Here is a 15897-nt window from a genome sequence, read left to right as displayed (position 1 = left end):
AGTGACATGTACCAACATTTAGTGCAGCTCAGCAACCGGAAGAGCCATACAGTAAGTGGAACTGCCATAAAGACAAAATGCAAAAGGACAGACAGAAAGAGGCTAGGTGAAAGCCAAACAGAAAAAAGAGGAGGGGGACTGGCTAGAAGACAGACAGAATGAAAGAGACCGTATTTACCAGAATGGTAGGGGCCACTCAGCCAGTGGAAGTAGAGGAGAGATTGTGACTCTGAGCCCTGGGATTGGCTGCTTCTCTCTGGAAGTACTGCGAGGGTGCAGAGCCTAGCCTATGGGCCATCGCTTTTAAGGGTTAGGGGGAGAGGGGGAAAGGTTGGGAATATTGAGGTGTTATGGAGGAGTTGGAGTAGGGCACACAAGGGAGATAGAAGGGATTAAGGAAAAGATGAACATTGCGAAAGAAGAGAGAGAGCATGGGTACCGAGAAAGAGAAAGGACATTTATCAGAACATGACAGAGAGGTAGCAGAAGCAGGAAGAAAGAGACATACACAGGCTGAGACTGATAGAGACAGAAACACTGAAGTAAATCTATGCAAATCAGGTATGCACAGTTAATGCATCGTGGTTCAGACAAAGCGAAAACTCCTCAGCTGCTTTTCACTGACCTTAGTAATATAACGGAGAGCCGATTCAGTGTTTGGGTGGACTAGTTATTTTGGATATCAGCTGTCGATGATGGGACTTCTGCCTTTAGCCTGAACTCTTAGCATCTTTCTAAATGTTTACATTGTAATGACTAAATCTGACAGCTAGAAGCAAAGCTGATAATTGGCAGAACCTTCTGTTGGATAGCTTGACATTAATGACACTGCGTATCTCCAACTGTTATGGGCTGTCGGCAGGATAGCTTTTCTTTTTCACTGTAGATTTGTTCACTCACTGCATGGCACAATGCATTTTTGAGCACATCAGTCAATGTATTACTATTCACTATTTAAGCAAGCGTCTACAGCCATGCTAGCTAGTCTGTGAGGCAGTTAGCATAGTAGTGGTGCTTTGAGCTAAATGCGAATGCTATGCTAACATGCTCACAGTGATAATGATTTAGCCCAGATAATGTTTACCATGTCCACCATCTTAGCATTGCTGTGTGTGTGTGTGTGTGTGTGTGTGTGTGTGTGTGTGTGTGTGTGTGTGTGTGTGTGTGTGTGTGTGTGTGTGCGTGTGTGTGCGCGCTAACCTTTGCTAATTAGCACTGACCACAAAGTGTAGCTGAGGCTGATGGGAATGCCATTAATTTTAAAGATATTTAGTGATAAAGCAAACCATAGCCATTAGGATTCACATCTGTGAACCATGAAAATTTCATAGCCGGCCTTCAAATAGTTGTTGACATACTGTATTTCAGTTTGGCCCAAAGTGGTGGACCTTCCATCAGACTGCCTTTGCCATCCCTACAGACATGCTACTAACTTGGCAAAAAAAAGCATCTCCTGTTCCTCCTTCACAGAGCACAGCAGTAACTGTAAAGTGTATTGCACTTGCTGCTTATATGCTGTAAATATTGAGATCTGTATGCAGAGGAAGCACGAACCTCTAAACTGTGTGACATGTATGACCACACAGTGACATGAGAGACGACACAAAGCAAACAGATAGAGAAGAAAAGAAGAGGAAGAGGACAGGGAGTAAGACCTATTCTCTATCATATTCGCCCTGGGATTTCCTCACATTTTGCCCCCCCCCCGTACTTTTCTATCTTGGAGGACTTACTCGACTCTGGGTAGACTGAGGATCTCTTCCCTGGATCTCTCTGGAGCTGAATGCCTTTTACAGAGAAGATGGATGCAGCTGAAAACAACAGACAGTGGGTGAGACAGTGTCTGTACACTAAAGGTGTGTGTTCAATATGTCAAACTGTATATACTCACTGTCTGCCAGTGTTTGAACATGCTCCCCGAGGCTTCTGAAATACGATTGTCTGAGAGCATCCTCAGCTGATACCCGCTTCTTAGCTTCAAACTACACGCACAGAGACAAAGAGGAGATATAAAAGCAGGACTGTTAGTTTTTAACTCATTGCAGTAGGTGTGCATATATTAAAAATATCTCTTATGATGGACAATGTTCCTTACCTGTAGAAGCATTGAGAGCAAGTCATGGCCATCATTGTCTATCCTGTGTCATGGAAAGCAGGAGAGGAAGCAAGAGAGAGGAAGGGAAAGTGACATGAAGAGAGAATTGAGTGTCAGTGTGGTCAAATGCTGAGCTGAGCCATATAGAGAGGTGTAGTGTTCCTGCCATTTCAACAGAGGCGGAAATGCTTGACTACAGTTCCTACTGAAAATCAATCCTTATCTTGTTACATCTAACGTATCACAGTCACTTAGAGGAGGGGTCTACAGTAGTCAGGTGCCCATACGAACATTGCAACAGGTTTTGCTTGCTGTAATCCTTCCTCCTTCCTTCCATACTGGCCATTAAGGGATCTGTCGCCTAATCAATCTGCACACACACATGCAGTACACACCTGGGTGCGTGGTTGACGAGGGGCTCCGCTTGGTATCGCGGGAAATTGTATGTCTTGAACTCTTCACTGGTGGTGATACCAGGCCAGGTCTCTTCTGTAGGAGTACCTGTTGAAGATTAAGAGGATATATGTAGAGAGTACACACACACACATACATAAAAGCATGAATGTTCCACAAGCATCCGAATCCGACTGGTGTTTTCTCACCAAGGATGCGGAATATGAGGTGAAGCTCGTCCTCCACAGTTGATCCAGGGAAGAGAGGTCTGCCAGTGATCATTTCATAAAAGATGCAGCCCACACCCCTGCACAAAGGCACAGGAGTGGAATAAGCAAACACAAGAGTGCAAAATACTGCGTGTGTTATGTGTGTGTGTTTGCTCACCACATATCAATGGGTGTCGAGTACTCAGTGGAGCCTAGAAGCACATCCGGCGGTCGGTACCATAGCGTCACTACTTCATTAGAGTAGGTCTTTGTAGGGACGGACTTGGCTCGTGCCAAACCTTAATTCAAAGACAAGAAGTGACGTTAAGTGGTGTTTGCTTTTTTCATTGGTTTGCTGTTGTAGGGCACCTCACGACTCATCACACCAGAATCAAACTTCAATACTAAAGAATTATTTTGACTCTACAATTCACTGTTACTCTATCAAATCTACAAAAACTTTTGTACTATTATTGTATTGCTATTATATTGTACTTCTTAATGTAATTATTAATTCCTGTTTTATCTCATGAACAAAGTATTATATAGCAATTTTACAAAGAGGAATAACACTGACTGACACCAGAGAATGGACAACAGTATGCCATGTCATTTCAATGGCTGCCCACAGAGGGCAGTGTTTAGGTGGTTAGTCACGTCAAACTCTGCTGTCAGGTAGGGTGGCAGTGCGGTCTTTCGGGGCCACTAGTGGAGCTTTCAGACTCTTGTTTCTGTTTTATGATACCCTTTTAAAAATAGGAAATTTCAAGATAATATACAAGGCTCATGTGTGCTTTTAGTTAGTGAAGCGATGTACCAAAGTCTGCCAGTTTGAGCTCTCCTTTTTCATTGATGAGCAGGTTCTGGGGTTTGAGGTCTCTGTGAAGGACCTTCCTTCTGTGGCAGTACGCCAGGCCTCGTAACAGCTGGAACAGGAATATCTGGAGAGTAGAGGAGAGGAGATTAGTATGACTTGCATGACTACCAAGTAATTTATTGTTACAGCAAAACTTCTGTGGTGTTATTACAGCATAGTGATCAAAGAACAGAGACTTTTTTGATTTATTATTCAGAAGTCAAGCAGCCTGCCAATGTTTTTCCACTGTATGAAGTATAAATCAAGACACGATGGAAGCTGTAAGCAGGCATTTTTCTAAGCTTTAATTGTCAACAGCAGTTCTTTCCTCCAACAGAATTCTCCACAGTACTGAACAGATGTATTACTTTGCATTACCTTGACATTGTGGACACTCATGATGCTCCCACAGTCATCCATGTACTGCTTCAGATCTTTTTCCTGATGGAAAAGAAAGAAAGAAAGATGTAGTGCAGATATTTGCTCAGATTGGTATGATAATCCCTCAAAAGACAAGACAATATATGTACAAGCATGCATAGTACAGACACTCACCAGGTACTCAAACACGAGTGTCAGGCACTTGTCAGTGTGAATAATGTCATGGAGAGTGACAATATTCGCGTGCTTCAAGTCTTTTAGGAGAGACACTAGAAGAGGGAGACATATCAGAGACTGTCAGTCAAACACAGACAACCTGGAAGAAGAACTAAAAGAGATCAAAGTTCACTGAAAGCTCGGGGGGCTACAGGGCAATACAGATGAGCAGCTAGTGTAGGTCCCAACACTCTCAAGGCCTTACAAGCTTCTTGACTTTATGGTCCCGTGTTGACCTGAAAGCTTTTCACTTCCAAATCGCGCTATCAGTTCGGTACCTTCTCGGATGGCTGTGCAGGGCGCGCCCTCCTCATGCTCCAGTCGGATCTCTTTCAGAGCGACTAAGTTGTCGGTTAACTTGCTTCGCCCCTTAAACACTGTAGCGTAAGTCCCCTGCAGAGATAGAAAGCATTGAGATTGTGAGATAGAGCAAACTATTTGAGGAGTTTGTACATCTGTCACATTTGCGGATGTTCTTTATTGATCTCACCTCCCCTAGTTTGTCCAGTTTGATGTAGGTCTCAAGTTTCCCAAAGCCGATTTCAGACTGGAGAAGACAAGAAGAAGATAGTTGAGGGAGATATGAGCGTTATCAATGCACATTATCACTAAGCCAGTTTGCATTTACTTCAGCTGCAGCTTGATTGTAGGCCAGGCTAGGCTAGGTTAGCTATCTTAAGAGTCAAATCCTCCAGGCCACAGCTGTTAGTTCAGATTTCAGTACTAACACTGTTGACGTTTGGCCTACAACTGTAGGGCTCTGAGTCACCAGGCCTTGCTATTCTGTGCATGCCTGTGGAAAAACATTAGTTTGGTTTCTCCAGCACTTATAGTACGTTACTGAGCATCTCTGCTACACTCCATGATGCTGTGACAGTTCAGCACCATGAACCGTGCACGTCGTAAACAGCCACTTGCAAATGGGATGTGTCTGGTTTTGATTGAGTAAACCTTTCCCCAGGTCGTAGCTGGTTCAACCATTTTTATGCCTATTTTACTATTTTTGAGCGTGTGGTTCATTTTTCTTCACAGACCCTACAGGTGTAGATGCACAACACTTACAAAAAGGGGGTTAACCATTTTCCTCTATTTACTTCTTCTTCTTCAGTGCTACAAAGTGAGTCATTATCACCTGCACATATATTCTTTGGCCACAGGAAGTCAGCATAACAAAGACAAGCAAATATGACATCCGGTCTTCTACCACGCAAAATTTAGTGGGGATTACGTGTTTACTTGTAAACAACAAAGATATTCAGCAGTCGTGCTTCATATCTGTATGCATTGTGAATTAATCCTGAATCCTTCAGTTTATCTGCATAATGTATGTGGCCCCTGGGTTTCGAGGTCATGAATTATAGATGGATGTAGCTATGTCAAGCTGTGATACCCACGGGCCTGTCTGTGTTTATCCCTCTCCCTGTCACTTTTCCGCACTTCTTTGTCTATCTCTGTCAGGGTCGCTTCAGCCATGTTTTATCAGCGTTCATCTCTCTGAATCCACCCATCTCTCTCAATCTTGCGCTGGCCCGTCCCATCATGATGCTGATGTGAATGCCAGGCCAATGCTCGGCAACGCGCTTGTATGTGTGCGTATGAGGGGGAGGGTCTCTGGTGACCAAGTTAGCTGATGAAGCATGTGATCTCTTTAAAGGCATGCCTAAATGCCAACATCAGAACAAGCTTGGACACAAGATGACACACTTAGACACTGAAACAAGTGTGTGTGTGACGGTACGCACATTATTGCAATTTGTTTAATTAATTAATAATCATATTTATGCTTCAGAATGAATGTCTAGTTTTGTATCTTGTCATTTGTAATGCCTGGAAATATAAAGAAAGAAAGAGAATAAATGACAATCAATACAAACTGCGTGTGTTTGCGTGTGCATTTACAATAGTATGTGCATGTGGTGCATTAGTGGATAAAATAAGATAAGGTAAGATAAAATAATCTTTTATCTAAATGTGCAATGCATGGTGTACATTGGCTGCATATGACCGTGTGTGCTTGCAGGCAAGAGAATATTTGTGATGAGACACACAGCCTATGTTCAAATGTAAACACACTCACCCTGCACACACACAGACACACACAAACACACCGCTCACATCTCTGTGTTTGTGACAGGAGCTGTCAGGAGCTGTTGCTGAGCTGTGCTGCTCTTTTGGCAGGACAGTCAATCTCATGAGCAAAGCCCACACACACACACACAGTGACACACACAGACGTTTCAAAACATATAAAACACACATATGTTGTGACCACCTCCCCCACACACCGACCCCGCTCCAGAAAATAAATCTGCGGCCTCTCATTTTGTTTAAGTGTCTCTAAAACGAAGTAAGGCCCGGCTCTCTGCTCGCAGCATGCAACTGCGCTCTCTGTCCATGCACCTTTCAGTCCTTTTCTTACGCGTGTGTGCGCCTGCGTATGCTTTCGATGGCAACGGGTTCATTTCATTCCCAACGCTCCAGCGAGCTTACTCAGCAGAACTAGGTCAGACCAAGTTTTCCTGACAAAATTAAAGCAACATAAAACCAAACGAAATGGGTGTGTTTGTCCTGTGTGAACCTGGACGGGAACCGAGGTGACACGCAGATAGATGGACTGACAGCCGAGCAAAGAAATGTGAGAGGAGAGATGTGTCCATTACCTTGACCACATATCATTTTTAAATAGGCTTTCTCTTTGTGCAGCCTGTAAGAGGGCTTGATGGAGGGAGAGAGGATGGATAGAAGTATTGAGCGGGAGAGGGAAAGTGAGAGCCTTCTGCTGAGAAAAGAGGCAGCAGGCGAGGGGAGGCGGGAGGAAAGAAGAGCCCTTTCATTAACATGATGTAGGCAGTCCTCTGGACTTCAATCAATCAGCCAATAAACATCGTGCACCATGTCACCCTTTTCATGTAAACCCGCTGATATCAACACACACGGTGTGAACACACACTTGAGCTCTGTTATGATGATTTTTTTTATCATTAAACAACAAAAGCACAGTATACAGTGTGCTATAATTATAGTATAATATAAACAAGAGCTGAAAGGCACATGAAATGCTGTCTTGCCTAACTGGACATTCAGTTTTACAGTTATAAAGTTTAATACTGTGTCACTGCAGGGTTGAAAGGGTTAGAAAAAAGCGAGCGTTGCATTACACGCTTAAGTGTTGGTGGATTGAGATAAAATGACATCTCTTTCCTCAGCCCCATGGAACACTGACTCTCATTGGACTGCTGTGAATAATTGATCATTAATGGGCAACAGCCATGAGAGAAAACTGATACCAACCAACTTCACTTATATTACACTGGAAGCCATTCAGAGATCAAAATACACAGCTTCAATGCCAGCATCTGTTACGGGACACCTGACACATGTCCTGTGTTACGGTAACAAATGACAAGCACAATGACGGCCAAAATGCTGTTACATCAGCGTGCTCAGAAATATATAGTCACTTTTACGCACTCATTCTGGTAAGGTATGACTGAGGAAGAGCACTGACATGCATTTACTACGCTAACATTTTTCAACCCGGCCTGGGTTTTGACCCATTCGAGCTTCTTGTCAGTTCCAGCCACAGGTGTTCAACGTGAATTAGGGAGGCAGAGGTAAAAACGAATGAAGAACGCCTGTGAGTGGTGACCTAGTTATCTCCAAGTCTCCGGATCAGAGAGTCAAAAGTAGGCCTGAAACAAAGTGAAACTTTTATCAGTGCAAACAGTGCACTGTGCACATGGGTGCACCACACAAAATAAAGTCAACAACATAAGCCTCTCCAATAAAAAGAATCTAGCAGCAGCTTCTTAGACACACTCTGCAGGCTCAGCAAGATGACCGAGGCACAATGAAACTGTTCCTTTCCTGCTATTCAAGACTTAAAGACTGCTTCTAAAATGTATCTCAGCAGCCATTTGTCTTCCACTAATGCTCCTCCCCACACATTTGTTCACCCTGACAACTCAACATGTCTTAAAATTATGTCTTCCTGTCCTTTATTCCCTAAAAATTCCCTTGTCATCCCTGTCTGCATCCTTCCCTCTTCCTCTGCTCTCTGGCTCACTTCAAGGTGTGTAATCCTCCTCGGGCGAGGAGCTGCAGCTGATGAGTCTGACACTGCTGCTGAATTATTGATTGATCTATTACATCACATGCATACAACAACGCCTAAAGATACACGGCTACACACGAGTGGACAGACCCAAGCATGTGAGGAAATGTCCGCCATTCCTTTAGAGTGCAAAGACAAAAACAGAGAAAGTCTATCCCCTTCTTCTCATCTATCCTTATACCATAAACCTCTCTTCTTCCCTGCAAACCTCTCCTCAAAGATTCTCTCCTTTCATCTCTGTTAGACTCCGGCAGAAAAGCTGCGTCATTAAATCACTTCAAGCAGAGAGCTGGAGGCAGGGCGCTGGCCCTGTTCAATAATTACAGCAAAAATGGTTGATAGAAAGCAAATCCTTTATGCTTTCCCATAGTATATCAAGGCTTTTTGTAATCGTGTTAAAATTGTGTAGAATTTATCAGTGAAGCAGACTAAATATAATTTAAAGCAAGCATGTAGGACTGAGGGTGAAACAGACGCCGCTCTTGCTTCATTCAGTCGTGCGTGAAGGAATAGTTGAGACCGAAGAGAAACAAAAGAGTAAGTTGAATAAAGTGTGAAAGAGCTGGAGCACTTCAGCAGCCACACAAAGGAGAATACGGGGACAGGCTGCATATTCATGAATATCTGCCATCATCCCCCTCTCTATGCATCCAGTAGCAAACCCCTCCTTTCTCTCCCACCCCCAGATTCATACCCATAATGCTCTTGGCCTGGATACATAATACAGAATGAATTTATCATTCATCCCCCTACTGAGCCATTGTAAGCTCCATAGCATAACATTTTAGTTGTGCACAATGTCATTCAAAAGTTCATACAACTTTTTTTTTTTTTTCCTAAACAAAGCAGCATCAGAAGAGCAGCACACATCCAGCTGTACTCACAAAAGTGCTAATGCTAATAAGCAGCAACCAGCGCATCGCCAAAGCAGCTGACTAAAAATTAGTTTCGGTGGCATTGCACGCATATACAGAGACACACAAATAGACACAGACGCAATGATTACTGACCAATGAAGCACGTCGTAGCCTGCGGCTCATGGGCTTGTCAAAGGGCGGGCTGTTCATGGCAAACTTCTCCAAGTAGCCCTCCGGTAGCCTGATATCAGCTGGGAGAGACAGACGTTTGTTTATGTCCTGAAACAGAGACAGAGAGAGAGAGAAGGAGAGTCAAGGGGACGAACAGAGGTTTATATATATCATTCAAGATTTGATTTATATTTTTTTGCCTTAGTTTGAAACCTGTAACCCCATGACAGGGGGGGCATGTATGAGGGAGGAGTTTCCCTACAAGTTAAAAACAGTATATTTGTGTTTATAAGCAGAAGTAATTAAGCTAAGTAATTCAGTAACATCCATCCATCCATCCATTTTCTATGCTGCTTATCCCTTTCATGGGGGGGCTGGAGCCTATCCCAGCTGTCAACTGCAAGAGGCGGGGTACACCCTGGACCAGGTCGCCAGTCAATCGCAGGGCAACATATATACACAGACAGCCATTCACACTCACACCTAGGGGCAATTTAGAGTCACCAATTAACCTAATGAGCATGTTTTTGGTCTGTGGGAGGAAACCGGAGCGCCTGGAGAGAACCCACGCATGCACAGGAAGAACATGCAAGCTTCACAAACCGAACTGGCGACCTTCTTGCTGTGAGGCACGCACACTACTTGCTGCGCCACCGTGCAGCCCCGTCCTGTAACATGTACTGTTTTATTCAAAATAAAATAAATGAACAAAGTAAAAATAGTCACATTTTTTAGCTGTATTGAGTCATTTGTATCATTCTGGTCCTTGTAATTCCACTGGACCACCGAACAGACTCAGCATTAGTGTATGAACCATCCATCCCAGGCTGTCTTCTTGCGCTCAACACTTCGATTCATCTGACATTATGTGACGTCATACTTGTTGGCCGTTTGACAGTTCTTTGATCGCTTCGCCTCAACTGATCGTGATCTGGCTAATTCTTTCTCAAGCCTTGGTTACATGGCCTACTTTTGGGCCACGTAAAAATCTGTTATCTGTTTTCTCCATCTGTCACTCCTGGCAAAGAGTTAGTGACGTGACTGCAGCTCAGATACACACTTTTGGTCTACAGGTGCCATCTGCTGTTGTGAATGACTGATGAATGATGAAGTGAATGAAATTCATATCTAGAGAGGCTGAATGAAAGGCCAGTCCAAGACCATTACATGATGGGACTGATTCCAGACGAGATCCTGGCGATATTCAGGCTAATTTTCAGAATGGATTGCTGGCAGAGTGAGAAGGTTGGCATACCACTATTTCCAAACTCACAAGCTCATCTGGAAAACATCTGGAACCAGCCTTTTTATTACTAAACAGGGCTGATATTTTGGTACTCTTCTGCCTGGTGTAGTTGACTTCTCTTTGTGTGTGTACTTTTAGCCTACAAGGATTATATTTGTATATATACATGTAGCACATGTTGAGTGGCCGACCTACAATGCATCAGCTGGAATCACTTCCTGGCTCTCGCCTGAATGCACATTGTGTGATGCTACTTTTCCCACAATGCATCGCTCCTATATGCTATCCATGTAGGACACTGGCAAGGTGCCAATCACACGTTGTTTCCATGGCAATGTCGGCTGGCTGGCCCAGTCCCAACAGCCCCACAGTATGTCTTCGATGAAGTGTGTGAAGTGATATGTGTGTTTACACGTGAGCATTAGTGGGAGGGTAGAAAGCGTATGTATGCCTGAAAACGAAAGGCAGACAGGTTTTACGCCTGTGATGGTTTTAGCGGAGTTCACTGGCTAACATAACAACATGCAGAATTACATACAAGCCGTCACCCTAAGGACAGTTACACACTCTAAATACACCCTGAAAACATACACTCACACATACTGAAAACATCAAGCAGTGCTCTGCACACTGCATCAGCAGTAAGCCACACACAGATGCGCTAACACGACCTACGGACTTTGACCTGAGTAATTTATTAATTTCTAGCTGCACTGAATGAATCAGAAAAGAGAGGAATACACTGAAAGCAAATACTACAACACAGTAACACAAAAACACACCACAGGTGCATAATCCTCACAGAAAAACACAAAATTTTCTTTGCTTTTTCCACTAAATCACTAATTCACCATTCATTTCACACAATTAATAAAACCAGCGATGGTCAAAACAACAGAGCTGAACTATTCATACTCCTTTACAAAAGGGCAACAATGGACAAAATGACTCATGACTTCTTATTCACTGGTATAGATTGACTAAAGACCCCCCCACACACAGACACACACACATACGCACACACACACATACACACACAAATACACATGTTCCCATACTCACAATGCAGAACAGCTCTAGTAGCTCCCTCATTGTCCTCCTTAAACGTGTCTCTCTATACAATCACACACACGCGTTTTCCACGATGCATGTCTCTGACGTGCCACATGACTGCACACACACTGACAGAGAGAGAGAGAGAGAGAGAGACAGACAGAGAGAGAGAGGGAGAGAGAGAGAGAGAGACAGACAGAGAGAGAGAGGGAGAGAGAGAGAGAGAGAGAGATATAGAGAGAGAGAAGAGAAAGAGAGAGAGAGGCTGGCACTGTGATAAGAGTGCCATCCACATGCTCAGAGGAGAAGGAGGCGGAAGAAAAAATAGGAGGGGGGCGGGGGGGTAGCAAGAGCAGAGGAGAGAGGAATGGACAGATTCCTGGGGGGAGAAAGGCAGATGGGGGGAAGGGGTGAACGGAGAGGGATGGCTGAGAGAAAACATTGTTTTTCTGTTCTTTTTGTCCTCCATCTCTCCTTCTTCCCTCTTATCATCCGCTCAGCCCTGTTCCTGTGGATCTCCCCTTTCTTTGTCACACCAATAATTATTCCTACTTCCATAATTACGCTCTCACCCCAGCATTTTCCTCTCCTACACTGCCCCCCTCTTCTCTTTCTCTCTCTGTGGTAAAAATGGTCTAAATTAGTCCCTTCCACTGTTCACAGCAGTCACAGGCAGCAGCCTGTGTGTCCAGAGGCATTTCTTCTAATACTGCTGCACTCATCACTCTGCAACTCCTTCACACACACACACACACACACACACACACACATACGCGCGCACTCTCTGGCCTAGACGTGAGCACACACTCAGGGATGCAGCATAAAAACACAACAAATAGCAACTTCACCTGCCCATAGACAGCACAGGTGCACTCACGTGGACAGGGGACTTACTGTATGTTAAAGCTGCTTACAACAGAAACAGTGTTTTAGCACTGTAGCACATAATTTCCATCCAGACTAACTTGCTTATAAACATGTGTCATATGACGCACACTGAGCATCTACGTGCCGGTGTTTGCCTCCTGCGCACTAGCAGCACGATAAAATGCAGAATTTAACTGCTTAATAACTGCTAGCATAGACAACAAGGTCAGCAATGTCTGTAATTTGTGTCCAAATTTGCTTTTTTTGCCATTTGCCATCTGACATAGCCCCATTGACCCTGGACTTTTGAGGCCAATACTAAGAAAGATATATCATAAGCAACCGATCTTGCTACGGCTCCTTCAGATCTGTTCTACATTGTAAAAATCATCTTTCTAAATGACCTCAAACCTAGTTTAGCATTACTGTACTGCTATTTCTTGTTACTTGGTTGCCAGTTATACCGATATATCTGCAATAAGCTAATAGCAGCTGAGACATGGGCTTGGCCAGTTTATCAGCCTAACTCTACCATACATAGTCTGCTTAGAATTCCCTATATAGCATGTAGTGAAAACTGGATAGTGAAGAAGCAAATGTTTTCAGTGAGAGGTGTCTCTGGCTTCCTATACCTCATTAGAGATGCGCCGATGGTGGTTGTTCCTCATCCGGACCCTGACTGGACTCTGGACCTCATCAGAGGATGTCCCAGATGCCTGGTCGCTCTCCCCATCTGAACCCATCTTCACATTCTCATGGACGATACCTACAACACACGGAGACAAAAAACACACTGTCATCGTCATGCTTTGCACTTTTATTCAACTGGACTGCTTGTATTTCTTTTGCTTTGTGATGCTACGCCTCTTCGACTCTCTTCTCCTCCTCTATCGCTCTCTCCATGTACCCATCAAAGGACACAACCTTTTGTCTTTCTTAGATTTCATTCATCACTCTGAGGAAGCCATAGTACTGTCGCAATCCCTAGATGATGGACTGTACCACCAGCCAAGCAGCGGTGTTAGACGAGTGTGTATAAAATACCATTGGTAAGATGAGGAGGTCATAGATCGATATCACCCTCCATGCAATGGGAGCTTTCCCGTCTTTGCCTCCCACCCCACCCACACACCTCTATTCCCCCCACAGTCCATCTGATTAATGAGTCAGTGCAGCAGACAGGACTGCCTCCTTCTATGGTGTGTGAGTAAATGTGGGGGGAAGGGAACAGGGGTTTCTCTTTGGGCTTCAGTGCATGGTGAATGATAGCTTTCAAGTCTGGGTCATGTACAGCACCTACAGTACGTATGTGCATCGGTGTGTCCATGTTTGTTTTGTGTTTGGTGTAATGAACTGTTTCCAGAGAGGGACCGATAGATGATAAAGGTCACTGGTAACATCTTACTTTACCATCATCCGATGTTTATATTTCAAACAGCCAGCAAAGGCAAAAGAGTGACAGGTAGAAGGAAGATTAGGGGATCGGGGAGGATGATTTTGGTGGGAAGAGTATGTGGAAAGAAAAATCCCTTGAGTGATTGCGACACGTCAGCCATGAGACAGAGCGACTGAGAGCCAGATTGGAAAAGCTCTTTATTATAGTGCAACCTTCTGTCAGATGTATAATGGGGCAACACCACCTTTGGCTAATTCTCGGTCATTTGTGTGTGTCTCTTTCATGTAGTCAAGGTTAGGATTTCAGAGAGGCAAGTTAGTCTATGGAACAATGAGTGTGAACTCAGTGGGCGGATGCTTTCTCTGTACTTTAGTTCGTATTTACAGTATCTATTATTGAATACTTGGACTGAACATATATAGAAAATATATAGTATGTCACCCTCTGACTGGGTCCTCCCCTAAAATTTCAAAAACCTATTTATACACTCAAAATCATCAAAAAAGTTTTAATAGATTTCTCTCAGCAGCCATAGCTACATATGAATTTCATTACAGGTTTTCTTACTGCCACAAACAGTCTAGATCCCAGCTGCTATTTACTGCCTACATCTGCCAACTACTCTATCTGTTGACAAAAGCAGCATATGCTCATTAGCAAAACACGACCCAAACACAATCCATCTGTGTAAATGCTTAGTAAACCTCTTCATAGTCATTCAAATCTTGAAGTCTGATGTACTGCCTCTGGCCTCAAAGCCCAACATGAATACAGGCTACGCATATGCAAGGGCTTGGTAAGAAAAGTGAGCGGCCAGTAGTCATGTCAGGAATCAATCTTCACAATCCCGATGGTGAAACATTAAACGCAAGGCAACTGACACCAGAGTGAGGGGAAATTGATCCAGGATATCTTCATTCTGCCAGGCGCACACACATGACCACACACTCGCGACGAGCGAGTATCCAGTACTGCTATTAGGTCACAAGTCTTTCTCACTTTCGAAAGAGATCCTGATCTCGCCTGTTTGTGTAAACAGTCGAGCAGATGCAGGTGGACCAGACTGACCTGGGAGGAAAATTCCATCACCTGGGCCCTGAAATAATACAATACTAATGTTCTGCTAACACATACAGGATGTACATTTGTCTCTTGTACACCAGGACTCCCTTAAAACTTGGTATTTCACCCACATGGGCGTGGTTTTGCAGGGCATTGCCGTGCGTGCTTCTACAAGCTCTGTGACTACTTCATATGACAACATGCATGCACCTCTGTATGTATGAGCTGGTTTTATTTATACATGTCAAGTACTGGGAATCTATTGATGCAACATACAACACTGATATCAGAATACAGATACCCCCCCCCCCATCTGAGCAGATTTTTGTTTTTGGACATAATTTAGTTCAAGTAAATGTCAATGTATTTTGGCACTATTCAGTTATAAATATTTTCCAGTATAACTTTATGATGGTCAACTAGAGGATGCATCAGCAGTGAGATAAAAGTCATTTGAAAACCCACAATTGCAGTCATGCCAGCAGTGCAAGGAGCAAAAACCTCTGAAAATTGCTGATCATAAAAAATAGAAAATCATCTCTGCTTGAGGTTACAATTAGGCGTGAATCTCCTGTAGAGGGTTATGCTAATTGACAACTTTAGGCTACTCTTTCGCTAGCTTATCCAAGAAGTGGCGAGACGACTCAATGCCAGCCAACGAGAACACACACCAGGCGCACAACACTCAGTGTGATGCAGGACATAAGGCAGCATCCCCGGGTCAAATACCAAGTTTTTAGGAGTCTCCAAAATAAACACACTCACACGTACTTCCTAATCACAGAAGACATTCTTTTCCGGTCCCCTCCAGGTTCTTTCTGCTCCATTTCCATAGCAGACTAAGAGCAGACAGTAAATGTCACGAGCTACCACTGCCTCCCTGTGTGGAAGCCAGCTGGCCTAGTTAGGGTTGCTGACTCCCTCCTAACACGTCTGGAAGAGTGAGTGGGCTGCTTTTAGGACTATCCTTACCTTTCCCAG

General features: G+C 43.9%; 1 protein-coding gene across 9 annotated transcripts in view; it reads right to left on the bottom strand.

The window, feature by feature from the left end:
- LOC139334767 (cyclin-dependent kinase 17-like) overlaps positions 1–15897 on the bottom strand; it is a 36229-nt gene that overhangs the window by 4251 nt on the left and 16081 nt on the right. For 5 of the 9 annotated variants that reach the window (XM_070967919.1, XM_070967924.1, XM_070967920.1 and 2 more), the window contains 14 exons: positions 13091–13224; positions 9275–9400; positions 4641–4697; positions 4429–4543; positions 4109–4203; positions 3932–3994; positions 3515–3638; positions 2876–2996; positions 2698–2795; positions 2491–2596; positions 2096–2138; positions 1892–1982; positions 1734–1811; positions 179–300 (listed from right to left, as the gene is read on the bottom strand). In XM_070967919.1, coding sequence (XP_070824020.1) covers positions 197–300; positions 1734–1811; positions 1892–1982; positions 2096–2138; positions 2491–2596; positions 2698–2795; positions 2876–2996; positions 3515–3638; positions 3932–3994; positions 4109–4203; positions 4429–4543; positions 4641–4697; positions 9275–9400; positions 13091–13224 — 1355 coding nt within the window. In that variant the 3' untranslated portion in view covers positions 179–196. The remainder of the gene's footprint in view (positions 1–178; positions 301–1733; positions 1812–1891; positions 1983–2095; positions 2139–2490; positions 2597–2697; positions 2796–2875; positions 2997–3514; positions 3639–3931; positions 3995–4108; positions 4204–4428; positions 4544–4640; positions 4698–9274; positions 9401–13090; positions 13225–15897) is intronic. The other 4 variants (XM_070967921.1, XM_070967927.1, XM_070967922.1 and 1 more) reach the window with 1 other exon arrangement.

Source organism: Chaetodon trifascialis, chromosome 8, assembly GCF_039877785.1.
Source record: "Chaetodon trifascialis isolate fChaTrf1 chromosome 8, fChaTrf1.hap1, whole genome shotgun sequence".
In the NCBI taxonomy this organism is placed as follows: domain Eukaryota; kingdom Metazoa; phylum Chordata; class Actinopteri; order Chaetodontiformes; family Chaetodontidae; genus Chaetodon; species Chaetodon trifascialis.
Note: the sequence above shows the minus strand (reverse complement) of the source record. Positions and strands in the feature narration are given on the sequence as shown.